The sequence below is a fragment of the Quercus suber genome, unplaced genomic scaffold, assembly GCF_002906115.3.
Source record: "Quercus suber isolate HL8 unplaced genomic scaffold, Cork oak 2.0 scaffold_119, whole genome shotgun sequence".
Classification (NCBI taxonomy): Eukaryota; Viridiplantae; Streptophyta; class Magnoliopsida; order Fagales; family Fagaceae; genus Quercus; species Quercus suber.
In genome coordinates this window covers 673,378-693,213 of record NW_027069584.1, presented here as the reverse complement: position 1 = coordinate 693,213, position 19,836 = coordinate 673,378, and the positions used below count along the sequence as shown (strand labels likewise).

Genomic DNA, 19,836 nt, shown 5'->3' with positions numbered 1-19,836 from the left:
TTTCAGTTAAACAATGCTTCGACCTAAACCATGAATGGAAAGCACAATGTCTGCCATTTGACTTGCCTGATCATATTGTCAATGCCATTAAAGCTACCCCACTGTCTTGTAACCATGAGGCAGAGGATTCACTTCAATGGGCTTTTTACAAGAATGGGTTTTTCTCCCTCAAATCAGCTTATTTATTGGCAAGGGGTTTAAACCCTTTAAACCTTGATACTGTGTCGGTAGCTTGGGTGTGGAAAGTTGGAACTTGACTTAAGATTCAATTTTTTCTATGGCTCTGTTTGCATAATAGTGTGCCTATCAGGGAAGTTTTGGGTTCAAGGGGTTTAAATCTTGACCCCATGTGTAGCTTATGTCACCAAAGCCATGAATCTATTGACCACCTTTTAAGGGGTTGTGTGTTTGCTCATGAATTTTGGTAGCAACTTCAGTACCTGGTTTGCATGAGGGAAACCTTCAATTTACCCCTTGGAGAATGGCTCGAAGCCAATTGCAAGGAAGACATCAAATCCAAATTTATGGGCATTCCTTGGAAGGTTTTATTTCCTGTGGTAGTGTGGCAACTGTGGTTGCACAGAAACAATTTTGTTTTTAGAACAAGCAAGGTGGATCGGTCAAGCTTCAAGAGAAGCATCAAAGAAAGTATAGAGTTCTTTGCCATTGGCATGAATACTAAGCTACCTAAAGCCAAAACAATAGTTGCTATGGGTTGGGAGAAGCCACCAGCGGGTTGGGCAAAGCTTAATTCAGACGGGTTAGCCCTTGGAAATCTTGGAAGAGCAGGGGGGGGGCGGTGTGATTAGGAATCATGAAGAGTAGTGGTTGAAAGGTTATGCTAGGCCTCTTGGATGCACCAATAGCTGTATGGTAGAGCTGTGGGCACTTAGAGATGGTCTGCTCTTGGCTAAGGAAATGGGGCTGAATAACCTCATCATTGAATTGGATGCATTAAGCTTAGTCTTGCTCATGAACAATGCTACTACCAATCTGTTAATGGAACCATTGTTGATTGATTGCAGGAACCTAGTGAGGGAGATACCCAACAAGCAAATAACTCATGTCTTTAGCAAGGCCAATCAATGCGCTGATGCGTTGGCCAAATTAGGTGCAAGTAGTTTATCATCTTTTGTTGTATTTTTGAACCCACCACCTGTGGTGGAAAGCATTATAGCTTCTGATAAAGCTAACTTGCGATGTAATAGACTGATTAATTCCTAGTTTTATGTAATTTCCATGGTTGACCAAAAAAAAAAAAAAAAAACCTTTTAACTCACTGTTGACGTGTCTTTTCCTATCCTATTTCAACTCCCACCTGACGATTTCACTCTTTCCCATTACCTTTACCCTCATTTTTTTTTCTTCTTTACGTGTTTACTAGCGCTGCTTCTCTTTCCTCACGTTTAATATCTGAGAAAATTAGACTCATCTCATCTTCTTTCTTCTTTCTTTTAATCTCACTAAGCGGCCAGTGGTTCATTAAATTTATTTTTTCATTTTCTTCATCATTAGAGTTCAAATCTTCTTCATTAATTTTTTTTTCTCACTTCAGATTCGTGGATCTATAGACTTGGCCAAATTTCAGACTGGAAGGGGAATTTCACCCGAAACACCAGAATTTAGAGCGATATAGAACATAGGGGTTTGTTGCACCAGTCAAGAGAGAAGAAGAAGACAGAGGATAGAAGAGAGAGAGACCGTTGACGCAAAAATACAATTTTAAAAACAAAATTTTGGCTTTAGAGCATTCGCATTAGGAAATTCTACTCTATTCTATTTTACCATCTCAAAAAGTCACTTTATCAATTATACAATATCATTTTACAATACACCTAGCATCCCAACTTTTATTTTCCTATTCTACTCATTAAAATAATATATCTACAGAATAAAATATATTTTTCCTTTTTTTTTTCCCAATTTTCTCCTCCACCTTCTTTCAACCTCTATCACCGCGCCTCCACTGCCCAATCACAACCACCGCGCCTCCACCATGTCCACCACGTGCACCACTGCCTACCAAAATCCCACCAAAACCCATATTAAAAAAAAAAAAAAAAACCTAGTGTCACATCAGAAACCTAGAAACATTGACCTCGCCGTGACCGATGCTGTCACGCCCCACCCCGTGTGCATGATATTGTCCTCTTTGGGCAACTCAAACGCTCTCTTAGTCCCTCAAGGTTTTGCTCTTCCCCAAGTTGCGCTGGGAAAAATGCGTTATACACAACAAGGGAGGGCATTCCTTATAAGCACATCCCCATGTGCTTCCCTAAGCAATGTGGGATTTCATGAAATGCAAGACCCCCTTTTGGGTCACTACAATCCATCTCCCTTACGGGCACACTCGTCCTCGTTTGTGGGGCCCACACTTTCGGCTAGGACATGGCTTTGATACCATCTGTCACACCCCACCCCTATGTGCATGATATTGTCCTCTTTGGGTGACCCGAACGCTCTCTTAGTCCCTCAAGGTTTTGTTCTTCCCCAAGTTGTGCTGGGGAAAAGGCCTCATACACAACAAGGGAGGGCATTCCTTATAAGCATTCCTTTTGGGTCACTACACATGCCGTGACCCACGCCAATCTCCACCAAACCCATCACCAATTTGAGCAACCTAGAAACCCAGCAACACCGAACCCAAACACTAGTGATCTCCAACGACCAACAAAACCCAGCAACATCGGGCTTGAGAGAACCACGACCTACAACCCACTTCAGCCATACCCACCTCTTCCTTTAAGCACCGATCATAGCCCAAAAAAAAAATCACAGAACCTGTCGATCCACTGGCGTGGAAGCCCAACCACCAGCACAAAGAGAGAGAGTGAGAGTTAAGAGCAATTCACAAAGAGAGAGAGGGAGATGAAATGTGAGGAAAGAGAGAGAGTTGAGAAGTCTAAGAGGAGAGAGAAAAAATAAATCAAATTAAAATAAATATCCAATAGTCTATAGTGCCATTCTACATGTAGAATGGCATTGTAGCAAGATAGTAAAAAAATTTACAATTCTGAGTATTTGCAATTCCGGATGTGGGAGGTTTTTGAGGGAAAAATGCTAAATAAACCTTACATATGGCATTTACAATCCGGGGTGCGAATGCTTTTAGCGAGGAAAGTGTGTCACCATAAGTGGCATGTGCGTGGGTTTTTTTTTATTTTTTATTATTATTATTATTATTTTTTAAAAGTCTTTAGCTATATATTTGTTGAAATATTAAAATAGCTAATCGATATGAATGCTTTTAAAGCATTTGGAATTAGCTAATCGATATGAATGCTTTTAAAGCATTTGGAATTGAATCTATTCCCCCAATGTACCACTTAAAAGAAAAAAAATTAAAAATTGAAAAGTGTAGCTCTTGATCTAACTTTAAAATAAAATCTACAAAATAGAAATTTAATATGTATAAAATTTTCATATCCCTAAATTTATTGTTTAATGGCTGTTTACTGTTACAATACTCGTAGATGGAGGTGTTGGTATTTGGTATGAATTGTTTTTGGGTTTACTGGTTGAATATGGTGGTTTGTGGTGGTTTGTTTGGTGAATAGTGGTGGTCTATGGTTTGTTGAGTGAATAGTGGTGGTCTTGGTTGGTAGCAGAGGAAAGAGATGAGAAACATATTTTTTATTTAATAATAATTTATTATGTAGTTATATTATTTTAATTAGTTAATGTAAAAATAAAAACTGAGATGTAGGGTGTATTGTAAAATGAGTTGATATAATAGATAAAGCAAATTTTTATATGGTAAAATACAACTTTCATGCCACCCCCAATAGTAATGCTCTTAAAATCCATAAGTCATAACCCTTAACCCATAGATTTCCTATTTTCATTAGCAAGTATTGCACAATGTCAGGCTATCACTATTGAACCCTAACATTCATTTTTTCCATTCAGACCAAATAGTAGCAAAACTAAAGCCTATTAAATTTGTAATATATCCATAAACATCATTTCAAAACACATATGTTTAGAATCAAAACATACAACAGTAAAACAATATTCCTATCAAATTATCATATATATATATTTATGTGTGTGTGTGTGTGCGCGCATGCGTGCAACATAAATAAGACAATTTTGAAACAAATTGTAATTTAGTATAATCCAAACCCTCTATATCTAAAAATCCAGAGCACCAAAAATTGAAATTATCATAAAAATAGGTGTATAATAATGGCCAATGAACAATATTGATAGTTACTAAATTATATATGTGTGTGTGTGTGGAGAGAGAGAGAGAGACGCAAACATTGGCCAAACACAACAAAAAACTATATTATAATACACACATGATAAAAACAAAAGAAAGAAAAGCTATGAAGAGAAATTCATGTAGCTTGAGGATGAAGAGTTTGTAGAAACAAAAGAAGAGTTTGCTGCAACATGCATAGATTTATTTAGGAGAGTAAGTCGGCTACACATTTTATACTGTGAAGGAATTTGCATTGCATACAATCACGCTTTGGAAGCAAGTTATAGACTTGCATGCCACTCCAAGAAAAACAATTCTTAATGGGAATATAAATACAAGTTAATTATTTTGTATTAAAAGGAATAGTTGATATTTGATTATTTTTTGCCAAATAAATAAAGAATTAAAAAAATGACAAAATTTAGTTACAAAATCAACCTCGCTCAATACCTTTTTATTGAAGGTGAATTTTGACAAATCCACCATTGGATGACATCTCCTTCTTATATTCTTCATACTTGCAAAATTTCTAGAAAATTAAATATCAATAGCTATGTCATCAATAAATTGTTCAAATTGCAAGTTTTTGTCGTTTACATTTATGCATAAAATATAAGCTTATAGATTATCTAGTAAATAATATTTGACTGATATATAATTTGACTTGCATATTAAGAACATATAGAACATACAATTCAATGATTAGATTTTCAAAATATGTAGTAATATTTATTTTATTGAGTAAGATTGTAGCCAAAAGTTACAACTAATTTTGTTGCTAAACTTTGTCCTTAAAAAAATAAAAGTTATATGAAAAATTGTGAAGCTACCAAAGTATATGTGGCATAATGTGGAAGAGCCCAAAATAAGTCCAACATCTTTAGCTGTTATATATTATGTAATGTTTAAAATGATGATTAACATAATATTTCTAGCATAATTCTCCCAAACATATAACATATATATCTTTAGCATCACCTTCAACAGCATGAGCAATCAGATCTCCTACCGTACAACCAATGTCAAAAACATTTTTCCTAGGGCCAAATGGCATAACTTTCAGTACATATTAGAATATCAACTTAATGAGTCTATCCATATAATTAGTAAATATATATGGATTCACTTAGTTTTGAATACAAGGTTTACTTACTATCTATCCTTCTGCAAGGAGGTAGTACCATTTGAGTAAGAATTCATTTGTATTACTTATAAGTCCATGAATGTTGAGAAGTCTTAATTGAGACTACATTGACAAACTAAGCATCAATCAAAAGTTGGGTATAATTTACTTTTAACTGGTGATTGATCCTCAACGGTAATAACATTTTTGTATTTACATATTTCTCTGCTCAACATAAGAGTCTTGCTTGATTTAAAAAAAAAAAAAAAAACACTCAACCAATAAAAGAGCATTAAAAAATCTTGAAGGAAACAAGAGCATTATATTTCCACAAAAATATTATACCCAACTAAAAAAATCATATCTTTGCTAATAAAACATAATTATATGCAAAAAAAAAAAAAAAAAAAAAAAAATTGAAATCTTCTACACAAAAGATTTGTTAACAGTGTACCTCAATTGCAAATCACCGATCAAAGAATCAGAGAATATGAATTGGATCCTCAACAGCAACGACACTTTTGTGTGTGTGTGTGTGTGTATATATATATATACACACACATACTCTTCTTAGAAGGATTCCTAAATTATAAGAAAATAACATTCAAGTAATAGAAGAGCAACAAAACTCTTGCAGGCAAAGAGAGCATTACGGCTCCGTTTGGATTGGCGTCTGCATCCAAGGAGTTTGCGCTTTTTTTTTTTTTTTAGACCAGCACTTTTTGCATTGTTCATGGGACATGAACAATGAATTAAGGCATATGAACAATTTTTTTTTTGTGTGAATAGTAACCGAAAATTATTATTTTTATTGTTTTCAGTTTTTAGCAAAATAAGCGGTATCCAAACGCACACTACATTTCCACAAAAAATAATGCCCAACTGTGAATCAAATCTTTGCTACAAAAAATATATAATACACAAATGAAAAAAAAAAATTGAAATCTTTCTTACAAAATTTGTTAATAGTGTGCTCAATAAGAGTACCAAGAGTCATGAAATATCCATAATAAAAATTCAAACTAAATCTTCATAATCTGATTCAAACATAAGAATAAAAATGAAATTAGAAACAATCTAAAACCTCATAAGAAGCAACAAAACAGATAAACATGAAATTTTTTTTTTAATATTTGGAAAGAGGGCTAACCTAATTTTCAACTAGATCAACATCTTCATATTTTTCTTTCTTGTAGCGAGGAGTTGAAGACACTTTTTCAAGACCTCTTTCAGGTAATATAATGAACATCTTTCCTGTTCATATAATAGTGTTGAGAATGTAACTGAGAAAGTTGTAAGCAATACGGAACAAAAGAAAGAAAAAGAGCCAAATGCAGTGAGGATCAAAACGATAGAGTTTACAAGCAAAGGAAGAAAGGAAAATTAAAGGAAAATGGTAACGTTTCATTTAAGTGTTTGACACTTGAGTAGTTAGCATGTGAGAATGTGTAAATGCTATACAACTGTCATATTAGGACTGAATTAGTTTGTTAAAATCAGTTATATTAGTTTATTTCCCTCTTGCTTTGTAACTGTGTATATAAGGCAGAGCCTTAATGTAATTTCCTTACTTCTTGATTCTGATCAATAACAGAATATAGTTTTTCTCTCAGAGTAAATTCTAGAAGCTTTCTTGATATGGTATCAGAGCTTGAATAGCTCATCAATGGCTTTCGCTTCCAACACTGCTTCAGATTCTGAAGCTCTTCCCACCAATACTTCCAACACAACAAATCACAGATTGTCCAATCAAGCACCTTCAATGGATGATGCAAATACAAACCCTTCGAGCCCTTATTTCATTCCACCCTCAGATGTTATTCTGGTTTCCCAACCATTGATTGGTCCAGAAAATTATCTCAGTTGGTCAAGGGCAGTGTTTCTATCTTTGAATGGTAGGAACAAATTTGGCTTTCTTGATGGTTCGATTCCTACACCTGATCTTTCTCATCCTTTGTACAATGTGTGGCACAGAGCAAACACCACAATTTTTTCATGGATGGTGAACTCTTTGAGCAAGGATCTTGCTACCAGTGTCATGTACATCCACACTGCAAGGGATTTATGGATTGATATGCGTGATAGGTTTTCACAGCCAAATGTTCCAAGATTCTTTGAGATTCAGAAAGAAATTTCGAAGCTTTCACAAGGTTCCTATTTCACCAGATTTAAGATTCTATGGGATGAACTTGTGCATTTTCAATCTTTTACTACTTGTACTTGTGCTTGTACCTGTGGTTCTCAAAGAAATCAATTGAATGCTTAGCAAAAGGATCAAGTTTTTTGATTTCTTATGGGACTCAATGACAATTATTCAAATGTCACAAGTCAAATTTTGATCACTGAGCCATTACCTGTTTTGAATAAAGTCTATTCTTTGATCTTGCAAGAAGAAAAACCTAGGCAAGTTGGTCAAGCTGATTTGGTTATTGAGCCAACAGCTCTGTATGTCAATAATGCTAATCCTAAAGGCTTTCAAGGGAATCAAGGGCATCAAGGGTGGAATTAGGGTATGAATCATGGAAACCAAGGTGGAAAGAATGGTAATCCAAGGAAAGAAAGGCCCGTTTGTACTTATTGTGGACTTGTGGGTCATGTAGTTGATAAATGCTACAAATTACATGGATATCCTCCAGGCTATAAGCACAAAGGGAAGGCATCTGCTAATCAGGTCTTTAGCAATGGTGTTTTTGGGAGCAATGGTGGTTTTGGGAATTTTCCTTCTCAGCTTATGCAAGGTTTTCCTAATCAACCTGATTTGATGCATTGCTCACCACAGCATCCAGAAGCACAGTTTCAAGCACAGCCTCTAGTCAATACACCTACATGTCCTATCACCTAGAGTCAGTGTGAACAACTACTCTCTTTCCTTGCTTCTCAGTCCTTCAAGGAAGCTAACTCATCTTAGGCTTCACACCAGGCTACTTCATTTCTTTCGCCATTGTCCAATACTGTTGCTACTGCTGGTACCAGCTCATCCATGCCTTATTTTACAAATTTCTTAGGTAATCCTCTTTGGTTACCTCCTAATCCTTCTCATTCCATTTTTTCTGCTCGTATAGTTGATAGACAAGCATACAAATCCAATACCTGGATCATTGACACTGGTGCCACAGACCACATGGTACACTCAGTGTCTTGCTTATCCACTATTACATCCACCATCAACACCTTTGTCTATTTGCCAAATGGAGAAAAGGCTTTAGTTACTCACATAATCACAGTTAATATTTCAGATCATCTTACCCTTTATGGAGTTTTATGTATTCCATCTTTTACTTTTAATCTCATATCTGTCAGTCAACTCACTAAAACACTCTTTTGTTGTCTTGTGTTCCTTGGTTGTTTTTGCTTTATCCAGGACCTAGCCAATTGGAACATGATTGGACTGGGTAAAGCAACAAATGGCCTTTATCTGCTACAACTCAGACTTCCATCATCCTCTGTGCTTGCTGCTTCCTCACAAATACCTGCTTCTTTACCTTCTGTTCATTTTAATTTTGTCAATAATAAGACTGTTAATGCTGATTTGTGGCATTTTCGTTTAGGGCATCATTCTTATGCCAAACTATCATTACTACATAATCTTGTATTTGGATTGCAAGTTAATAAAATACCTTGCTGTGACATTTGTCATTTCTCTAAACAGAAAAGATTGTCTTTTCCTATTAGTACTCATGTCTCTAAATGTGTGTTTGATCTTGTGCATTGTGATCTTTGGGGACCCTTTTCAGTTCCCACCACAGAAGGTTACAAATACTTTCTTACCATTGTGGATGACTATTCTAGATGTACTTGGGTTCACTTACTTAAATCTAAGTCTGAGACACAAGCTCTTATTCAACAGTTTTCTATAATGGTTGAAACTCAACTTGATGCAAAAATTAAGTGTCTTAGAAGTGATAATGGGATAGAGTTCATTATGAAGGATTTTTTCAAATCAAAAGGCATCTTGCATCACTTATCTTGTGTTCAAACTCCTCAACAAAATGCCATTGTTGAGAGGAAGCATCAACACATTTTAAATGTTGCAAGAGCCTTAAGGTTTCATTCTTCCTTACCTTTAAAAATGTGGGGTGACTGCATTCTCACTACAGTCTATCTTATCAATAGGATACCTTCAACACATTTGCACAATAAAACCCCTTATGAAATGCTTTTTCAAGTTTCTCCTTCATATGGACATATTAGGACTTTTGGTTGCCTATGTTTCACTTTTACTCTTTGTCAAAACAGACACAAGTTTGCACCAAGAGCTAAAAAATGTGTTTTCCTACGATATCCAAGTGGTATTAAAGCGTACAAGGTTTTGGATTTGGAGTCTAACACTACTTTTGTCTTCAGAGATGTCGTTTTCTATGAGACTATTTTTCCTTTTGCTTCCATTTCTTCCACATCCAAGTTTACAGATCACTCCTCTCTTGATACTAGTTATGATTCTTTTGTTTTTCCCCATTATGTTCCTGACTCTTCCATTTTAGATTCTTCCTTTTCTTTTAATAATGATACTTAAATTCCTGATCCTACAGAAATTGTTTCTGCAGAAACAGCTACTAATCTTGAATCTCCTTCAGATTCTCCTTTAGCACATTTTATTCCCATTGTTAATCCTGAGCATGATCTTCTTCCTGTGTTGTACCTAGGCCTACTTCTCCATTACCCATCAGAAAATCCACCAGACCACGTCACCCCTCATCCTACCTACAAAGCTATTCTTGCAAGTCAGTTAGTTCCAAACCTCTTTCTGGTCAACCTTATGACATTTTTGCTTGTCTTACTTATTCCAATCTTAGTAAGAACTATAGGCAATTTGTCATGGCAGTTGACTCCACCTCACCAGATCCTATTTCCTTTCATGAGGCTGTCCAATCTTCTGATTGGAGAGAGGCTATGGATAAAGAAATTGCAGCTCTAGAACTCACAAACACTTGGACTTTGACCACTCTTCCTTCTAGTAAGGTCCCTATTGGCTGTAAATGGGTCTATAGGACTAAGTATAAGTCTGATGGCTCCATTGAGAGGCATAAAGCTCGCTTGGTTGCTAAGGGTTATACACAGAGGGAAGGACTTGATTACACTGACACTTTTTCTCCTGTTGCTAAGTCAGTTTCTGTCCGAATGGTCTTGTCTTTGGCTACTGTGAAAGGGTGGTTCCTTCATCAAATAGATGTGAATAATGCCTTCCTCCATGGTGACTTGGTTAAGGAAGTTTATATGAGTCTTCCACCAGGTTTTCACAATAAGGGGGAGTGTGTTTCCAATTCTGGTTGTGGTCCTTTGGTGTGTAAGCTCAACAAGAGTCTTTATGGTCTAAAACAGGCGTCACGGTAATGGTTTGCCAAGTTCTCTTATACATTGCTAAATTTTGGCTTTGTTCAATCTAAGGCAGACTACTCCTTGTTTACCTACACTAAAGGATCTTCATTTACCATTTTATTAGTGTATGTTGATGATATCTTGCTCACTGGCAATGACCCTAGTTGTATTACTGAATTGAAGCATCTGCTTGATACTAAGTTTGGCTTAAAAGATTTGGGTTCTTTGAAGTATTTTTTGGGTCTTGAGGTTGCTAGAAGTGACAGGGGTATAAGTCTAAATCAAAGGAAGTATTGCTTGGAGATTTTGCAAGACACTAGCTTCTTGGGTTCTAAACCAGACTTGATTGGAAGATTGTTATATCTTACCTTGACCAGACCTGACATCACCTATGCAGTGCATAGGTTAAGTCAGTTTCTTATTGCACCAAGAGAGCCTCATATGCTAGCAGTCAATAGGGTACTGCAGTATTTGAAGGGTACACCAGGTAGAGGTTTGTTCTTCTCTAGCAGCTCAAGTATGCAAGTTAAAGCCTACTATGATGCAGATTGGGCAAGCTGTCCTGATACCAGAAGATCCCATAACAGGCTATAGTGTGTTTTTAGGGAATTGTTTAATTTCCTGGAGGTCTAAGAAGCAGAGCACAGTCTCCAAATCTTCAACAGAGGTAGAATACAAGGCAATGGCTACTGCAACCTGTGAAATTATGTGGGTTCTTCAAATATTAAGGGACTTGAGGGTAGATCATCCAAGAAGTGCTCAGCTTTTTTGTGACAACCAGGCTGCATTGCATATTGCAGCCAATCATGTGTTTCACAAGAGAACGAAACACATAGAAGTTGACTGCCATTTGGTCAGGGACAAAATAACAAAGGGTGTGATTAAACCTTTTATGTTTCAAGCCAATTTCAAATAGCAGACATTTTTACCAAAGCTTTGGGACTTTAAGCTTTTAGCAGATTGGTCAATTGTTTGGGTTTAATAGATATCTACTCACCAAGTCCGAAGAACTCGTCTGATCAAGTCAATGATTTTGTAAATCATGACTTAAGGGGGAGTGTTGAGAATGTAACTGAGAAAGTTGTAAGCAATACGGAACAAAAGAAAGAAGAAGAGCACAAATGCAGTGAGGATCAAAACGACAGAGTTTACAAGCAAAGGAAGAAAGGAAAATTAAAGGAAAACGGCAACGTTTCATTTAAGTGTTTGACACGTGAGTAGTTAGCACGTGAGAATGTGTAAATGCTGTACAATTGTCATATTAGGACTGAATTAGTTTGTTAAAATCAGTTAGATTAGTTTATTTCCCTCTTGCTCTATAACTGTGTATATAAGGCAGAGCCTTAATGTAATTTACTTCTTGATTTTGATCAATAACAGAATATAGTTTTTCTCTCAGAGTAAATTCTAGAAGCTTTCTTGATAAATAGTTAAAACAAATACATAAAACTTCAGAACACCATGAAAAATAAACCTCTCTTGTAAGGTTAGATTCACGTAATTAATAAACTAATTAAGCCTATTAACCATATACATAGAACTTCAGAACATCAAGAAAAATAAACCTCTTTTGTAAGGTCAAATTCACATAAGTAAGCCCATTAACGATATAATTTGTTACAATAAAAATAACAAGTCCATACAAAACACTAAACCTAACAATATGATCCTTGCGACCAACATTAAAACAAAGCTATAACTGAATGCATAAACTTAAAGGACTTGTTAACACACAGTAATGATGAGCCAGAGATGTTGGAGTCGGGCTACACGTTTCTAGGTACTTAAGAATTGCACTGTCACTGCCTTTTGAGTTTTGATGAGGGAAAAACAAAAAATAGAAGAAGAAAAAAACGCAGGATAAATCAAATCTCATAAAGAGAGTATGAACTATTTCACGAAATTAGAGACATCTGTGCTAAAACCTAATTTCAAAGTGCTTTACAATCACACCTACATTATACATATCTACAATTTTACATAAGAACCCTAACTTGTTTGATAGGAGACCTCTATTTATAAAGTTCATTTGGGTTAAAAAAAATTAATAAAATGAAAATAAATAATAATTAGAGACGAATTGCTTAGATAACGTCAAGAAGAATAATTGATATCATATGAAAATATTATTATTAAGGCGATGTTTAAATTGAAAGCTTTTATATAGTTTTCAAAAAAAAAAAAATAAAAAAAAAAAAAAATGTTAACAACTAGTATACATGTAAAGCTACAAAATTAAAAAAAAAAAGAAAAAAGAAAAAGAAGAAGAAATGAGTGGAAAGTGGTCCACATGCACTTTGCTAATTTCCTACCTTAAAATTGTTTTTTTTTATTATTTTATTTTATAAATAATTACAAAAAATGCTACATTTACAATATTTTCACAAAAATGTGTGTATATTATATAATAAAATTTAAGCTTTGAATTTGTGTTACACTAAATGACTACCCTTACTAATTAGTAAATTAATTTTATATTATTTTTTAGGATATATTTTCTCAAATTAAGGGATAATATTTAATAACGATTTAATTTAAATAAAAATTTGTCATTTAAATTTCAAAAAATTTAAATTCTATTTAACTTAAAAGTCTATTATCAACATTTTCTAAGCTTAAATCCCACACAACCGATGTTTTTGTTTTTTCTCAAGTTGCATCTTATTAAATTAATATTTTATTAGGATATTAAGCTACAAGGCTTTTGACTAAGGAATTCTATTCAAACTAAAAGTCTATTATCAAAATTTCCTAAAATTAAATATCTCACACAACCCATGTTTTTGTTTTTTTTTTCCCAAATTGTTGGGCTTTATGGAGTCTAGTTATATTTATTCATATTATAACCCAACTTGAAATAATATTGTTATAGTTTTTAATGGGAGATTTTTTAAAGCTTAATTCATGGAGTGGAGGCTAGGCCCAAGTTGTACCGCTCATGGACAAGTCTCCTTGGGGGTCCGAGGGCAGTGGCCTTAGGAAAAGTTTTTTGTCTGTTTTGTAGCCTATTGTGAATCCTATTTGCATGATAGAAAAACTGTTATTTTTGGAGATTAGAGTTTCATGTTGTTTTTTAGAAAGAAAATTGTACTGCCGCATCTTGTATTTGAAATTCTTGCAATTCCATGGATGTAGACAAATTACCGAACCACGTAAATATTGTCTTGTATGATTGTTTTTTCTTTATTTTTGCATCTCACAAATTTGGGAATTTCATGAATATTCCCCTTCACAAGTTGCATCTTAGTAAATTAATATTTAATTAGGATATTAAGTTACAAGACACTTGACTAAGGGATAAGATTTAATGATAATTTAATTTAGTTAAAACATTAGCATCTAAATTTTAAAATTTAAATTCTAATCCAACTAAAATTTTATTATTAAAATTATTACTTATTTTAGAATTAACTATTACTATTTATTTAATAATTTAGTTTTAATTATTTTTAAGAAACTTTATCTTACCTATGAGTCTTCGTCAAGCCATGTCATAAGACTAGTATATATACTAATATTAGGGGCTAATTAATACTCTTATAAATATAAAAATATTCTTATCAGTTAAAATTTGAGAGCCTTGTTCCATTTGAGAACTTAGAGTACACCCTAATTGGCCTAATTGTAGCCATTTATTATTGCACACTAAGAAACCGGATGACCCACAAACACAATATCCACCAGATCCAACTGCAACCGCTGCTTCAACCTCCTCTTCTATCTTGTGCCTGTGGGCATGCTCTGGATCTTTCTTTGCCTCATGCTTCTCGTGCTGACATGTATCATAATCCGGAAAAATAAGGAAAAAAAAAAAAAAAAACTTTAGCCTTAATATTAAGGACATGTACCAACCAAGTAAGCATTCACGAACTCACTCTCGCCCACGAATATTATTTAGGGCAGTTGCTTACTCGTAAAAACACCAAGAGTACAGCCTAATTCGCCAATGGTAGCCATTTATTATTGCACACTAAGAACCGAATGACACACAAACACAATGATCAAGGACATGTACCAACCAAGTAAGCATTCACAAACTCACTCTCGTCCACGAGTATTATTTAGGACAGTTGCTTACTGGTATAGACTCCACAGCTCAAAGTGAATACAGAAAAGAAAAAGACGTAGTTAATAAATAATAAAGACACATTGAAAGAGAGATCTAGATGATGTGTCGTGGATGGATCGATCGTGTTGCATGTTTTCAACCAAAAAGATGGTGGTGCTTCTTTCCATGTGCCTCTTCATCTTCTTTCTTTGCCTCTTTCTTCTCATGATGCTCATGGAAGGCATATCCACCAGATCCAACTGCAACCGCTGCTGCAACCTCCTCTTCTATCTTGTGCCTGTGGGCATGCTCTGGATCTTTCTTTGCCTCATGCTTCTCGTGCTGACATGTATCATAATCCGGAAAAATAAGGAAAAAAAAAAACTTTAGCCTTAATATTAAAGATGTTAAACTTGTTAACTACAATTCATTATTAAACTAAATTGGCACCTTCTATGCACAAAGTATTTGAGGTCCAGAGGAAAAAATGTTTGAAGTTATTGACATATTGTAATTATATAAAAAAAAAAAAAACAAAAACAAAAACAAACAAAATCTGTCCCACTATCACCATATATTGGTGATAACTAAGCTGTAGGTTCATGTTCCAAATGGTCCTTAAAAAAAAAAACCCTAGGTTATGGTCTGTTAAAATTGTTGGACTTGGATCCACTAGTTATTATATTGTTAGATAGGTCCAAAGTGAGAGGGGTGGAGGTGGGGTTTCAACCACAGTAAAGACCAATAGATAGATTCGATTGATAGTAATTACCAAGGCATAAGCACCAGTCGCAGCAGCACCCAACTCGCCAAGGTGCTCGAGATGCTTGTGGTGCTTTTCTTCCTTCCTATAGTCATTGGTGGAGATGGTGGTGGCACCATATCCTTCTGTGGTTGACTCACTATATCCGCCATCAGTGGCAGCATAACCAGTAGTAGTCTCAGAGTAAACAGTTTCAACAGGCTTATCTTCGTCCTTGTTGTGATGGAAAAGGTGGTGGTGGTGGTGGTTCTCTTCAGCCATGGAATTGGAATTGGAATTGGAATTGTAGAGAAAACAAATAAAGAGAGGTAGTTGAATGGGTTTTGTGAAGAAGTTGGGTAGAGAGAGCATGGTATTTATAGCATTCCCATTAAGAATGCTAAAAATGGTATATGCTAAATTTTACCATCAACATACAAAAAAAGCCATTGCATCAAAGATTTCAAATGAAAATTTTTTGACACAAAGCTACAGTGAGCTGTTTTTCAATTACAGCTCATTGTAGCATAAATCTTAAACAAAAAAATTATGGCAGTGGTGTTGAAATAGGAGGGAGGAAAGAGAAAAAAAAGATTGTAATTATGGCAATAGTGTTGCCAAAATAGAGAAGATAAAAAAAAAAAAGGGTAATTCTGGCAATGGTTTTGCCGAAATAGGAGAGAGGGGAGGAAAAAAAACATTGACATGTTGAAGAGATTATAACCCTATACATATCTGTTGAAAACATTGACCTGTCAAATGAACTATAAGTCTCTTGACAATGAGACCTCTACTTGAATCTTGTACGCACACACCAAAAATAGGGGATTTAAATGAAAGAAAAAAGTACTTCCATTTTGTGTTCCAACCATTAAATATCTATAAATTATTTTTTTTAAAAGGTATTGTACTCATGAGCCTAATAAGCCTCTCCTCCCTCCACCACCCAAAAAAAAAAAAAAAACCCTTAATAAGCTTCCATTTAATACATAAATAATAGGACAAAATTTAGCAACAAAATTGGTTGTAGACTTAGGCTACAATCTTACTCAATATCTTTTTATTGGAGGTAAATTTTGACAAATCCACCATTGAATTACTTTTTCTTCTTATATCCTTCATGCTTGAAAATTTTCTAGATAATTAAAAATTAATATCTTTGTCATCAATAAACTGTTTAAATTATAAGTTTTGTAGTTTAAAATTACGTAGAAAATATAAGCTTATAGATCATATGGTAAATAATATTTGACTGACACAAAATTTGACATATGTATTAAGAGCGTAAAGAACATGCAATTTAACGGTTAGATTTTCAAAATATGTAGTAATGTTTATTTTATTGAGTAAGGTTGTAACCTTAGACTACAACTAATTTTGTAGCTAAATTTTGTCTTAAATAAAAATATAACCATATTTCTATGAATTTATCCTCATAAGTCATAATTGTATTCTATAAAAGCAAATATAAATGACATGTCACCATATTTCTCAATTGTGCCTTAGATTATTCATTAAAATGTTTTTACACGATAATGCATGCTTCTTCTATTATTATGATTGCTATTATTATTATTATTTTGAGAATGGGTCAATCTGCGATACCTGTTTTTTGTGCAAGTAATATACTTAGTCAAATTTTAACCATTAATTATAAATATTTTAGTCTTGATTAGGGGTGTGCATGGATTAGGTTGGGTTGGGTTGAGAGGTTTTTTTAATCCAACCCACAATAGTGGGTTAAAAAAATATAACCCAACCCAACCCATCATAGAGGTCCAACCCAACCCACGTGGATCGGGTTGGATAGTTTTTTTTAATTACCATTATTAATATTAAATTGAGAATTAGAAGAACATCACTATATATAAGAGCAAATTTATAATCAAATAATCTTAAACATAACACTAAACCAACACAAACTATATGAGGAGAACTAATGGTTTGAGTTTTATTTAGGAAGATGGTTAAAAAAATAAATAACAAAATTGTATAATATATTTTCAAAAATATTTTTAAATTTAAATATATATTAAATATAGGTGGGTTGGGTCAGGTTAGGCAGATTTGTGAATCAAATGACCTGAACCCAACCTGACCCACTATAAAAACAAATTTTATAACCCATTGCAACTCACCAACCTCTAAAAACCGACCCAACCTAGTAGGTTGGATTGGATTGGGTCAGTTTTAATGAGTTGGTGGGTTAGCCTGCACACCCCTAATCTTGATTGTATATATTTAAGTTTGATAGGCATATCGATGTAACTGATTTGGTAGATTTTTCTTTCTACCCTTCCCCTCTTTTCTATCAAACAAATTTGCTTTCTCTCTCACTCCCCAACCATCATTGTCATCACATCCTGATGGTGCTATAGGTTTAGGCCTACTCCCAACACACTTAGCATTCACATCCCATTTCTAAAAAAAAAATCTCATTTTACCATCTCAAAATCTACTTTATAATTTATACCATACCATTTTACAAAACACCCATTATCCCACATTCTATTTTATTATTCCACTCATTAAAATAATTTATCTTGCCACCAAGCACAACCCACTGCCATTATTCCACCAAGCCAAACACAACCCACTGCCATCAAGCCAAACACAACCCAACCCACCACCACATACACCAACAAAACCCACTACAACCATTGCCCACACCACTACAAAACCCTCACCCAACCCACTACCCACACCACCACCAAGTTACCCACCAACCCACCATGGCACCAAACAAACCCAGCCATGGCACCGAGGAAAAAAACCTAGCCACCACCAAGCAAACCCACCACAACACCGGCCAACAACCACCACCATAATCACAGTAGCCACCACCATGCCAACCACCAAAACCCATTAATAAAAACCACCAAACCCACTATCAACAATAACAACAAAAGTTTCTCCAAAAAAAAAAAAAAAAACCACAAAAAGCAACCACCGCAAGAACCACCAAGAGAAACCCATGTCGACAACCACGAGAGAAACCGACACCAATAACCACCAAGAAAAACCCACAAAAAAACCACCATTGATCTTGCCGTTATCGATTTAGAAATCCATCAACCATGGTAGCAAAGCCACCACGCCAACACAGAGAGAGAGAGAGAGAGAGAGAGAGGTGAGTCAGACCGAATAAAAATGAGTATTTTATGTTTACAAGTGTGCTATAGTATCATTTGTGGTACTATAGCACAATTGATCTCGCCGTTATCGATCTAGAAATCCATCAACCATGGTAGCAAAGCCACCACGCCGAGAGAGAGAGAGAGAGAGAGAGAGAGAGAGAGAGAGAGAGAGAGAGAGAGAGAGAGAGAGAGACCGATAATGTTTACAAGTGTGCTAAGTATCATCACAAATTTGTGATGTACTATAGACAATTGTAATTTTTTTTAGGATACAAGACCGGGTAATGCTCACTTTTGGGGGCCTTGATGCTAAAATAACCCTACATCTTTGGGGCCTTTTTTTTTTCATTGTCTTCTTTGGTGTCACTCTTTCCCGCTTTGCTTCCATAAAATTGGTTACCATTGTTAGTAGAGGTTTGATACCAATTTGTTGAGCAAAAGGGCCTTTCAAAAAAGCACTTCGTGATTGTGAAAACTATTATAAAATTGAAAATGATCTCACAAACAAATAATATGAACGAAGAAAACTAGAAAAAAAAGAGGTAAAACCACCCACACAAAGAAGAGCATAAAAATTTTGTGGTTAAACAATAGATCCGTTTAAGGTAACACACTTGTGTCATTATTACTATCTAGTAATGATTATATAGAGAAATGTTATGTTCACAATATTTTCACAATAAGTTTTAAGTTGTAGGTTGTTATTGGTTGTAATATGTGGTCAAAAAAATAATTTAAGTTGTAGATTAAAATTAGAACCAACAATAACTATCACCTATGATAATTTATTGTGAAAATATTGTGAACTTAACACATCTTAAATATAAAAAATTTAAACCAAAAACAAAAGTAAACTAGCAAAAAATAATGTGATATAAGATTAACAACAAACATGATGTAGTTATTAGTTACTGTCATAAATTACCATCCGCTGAAATAATATAAAGATTTTAAACATAAAAAGGAAACAAAAAAAGGATGATGTAAAGTCACTGGTCAATAATGTAAATATTCAAGGAATTTAAACAAAAATGAAAAAGAAAAAAAAAAAAAAACAAAAAAAGTATGATATAAAGTTACTAGTCAATAATGTAATTATACAAGAATTTAAAAGAAAAAATAAAGAAATACAAAGTTTTTTTTTTTTGGGGAAATAGTTTCAACCTATGACGTCCGCTCTTGATAATAGCTCTCTATTGTCAGACCAAAATATCAATCAGTTTTTAGTAGGAGGAATTGAACCCCTAATCTCTTATTTAACAA

General features: G+C 34.5%; 1 protein-coding gene across 1 annotated transcript; it reads right to left on the bottom strand.

The window, feature by feature from the left end:
* Positions 1-14,723: 14,723 nt before the first annotated feature.
* On the bottom strand, positions 14,724-15,779 carry LOC112028554 (abscisic stress-ripening protein 1). The gene is made up of 2 exons (XM_024061250.2): positions 15,467-15,779; positions 14,724-15,036 (listed from the first exon to the last, which is right to left on the bottom strand). The coding sequence occupies exons 1-2, from the start codon at positions 15,716-15,718 to the stop codon at positions 14,851-14,853; spliced, it is 438 nt and encodes a 145-aa protein (XP_023917018.1). The 5' UTR covers positions 15,719-15,779; the 3' UTR covers positions 14,724-14,850.
* Positions 15,780-19,836: the final 4,057 nt, after the last annotated feature.

What these genes read in the sequence shown, in the direction of transcription:
- LOC112028554 (XM_024061250.2), bottom strand. Translation starts at nt 15,718, where the DNA reads ATGGCTGAAGAGAACCACCACCACCACCACCTTTTCCATCACAACAAG. An exon ending in CGACTGGTGCTTATGCCTTG is followed by an intron (nt 15,037 to 15,466) that starts GTAATTACTATC and finishes GATACATGTCAG; the next exon opens with CACGAGAAGCATGAGGCAAA.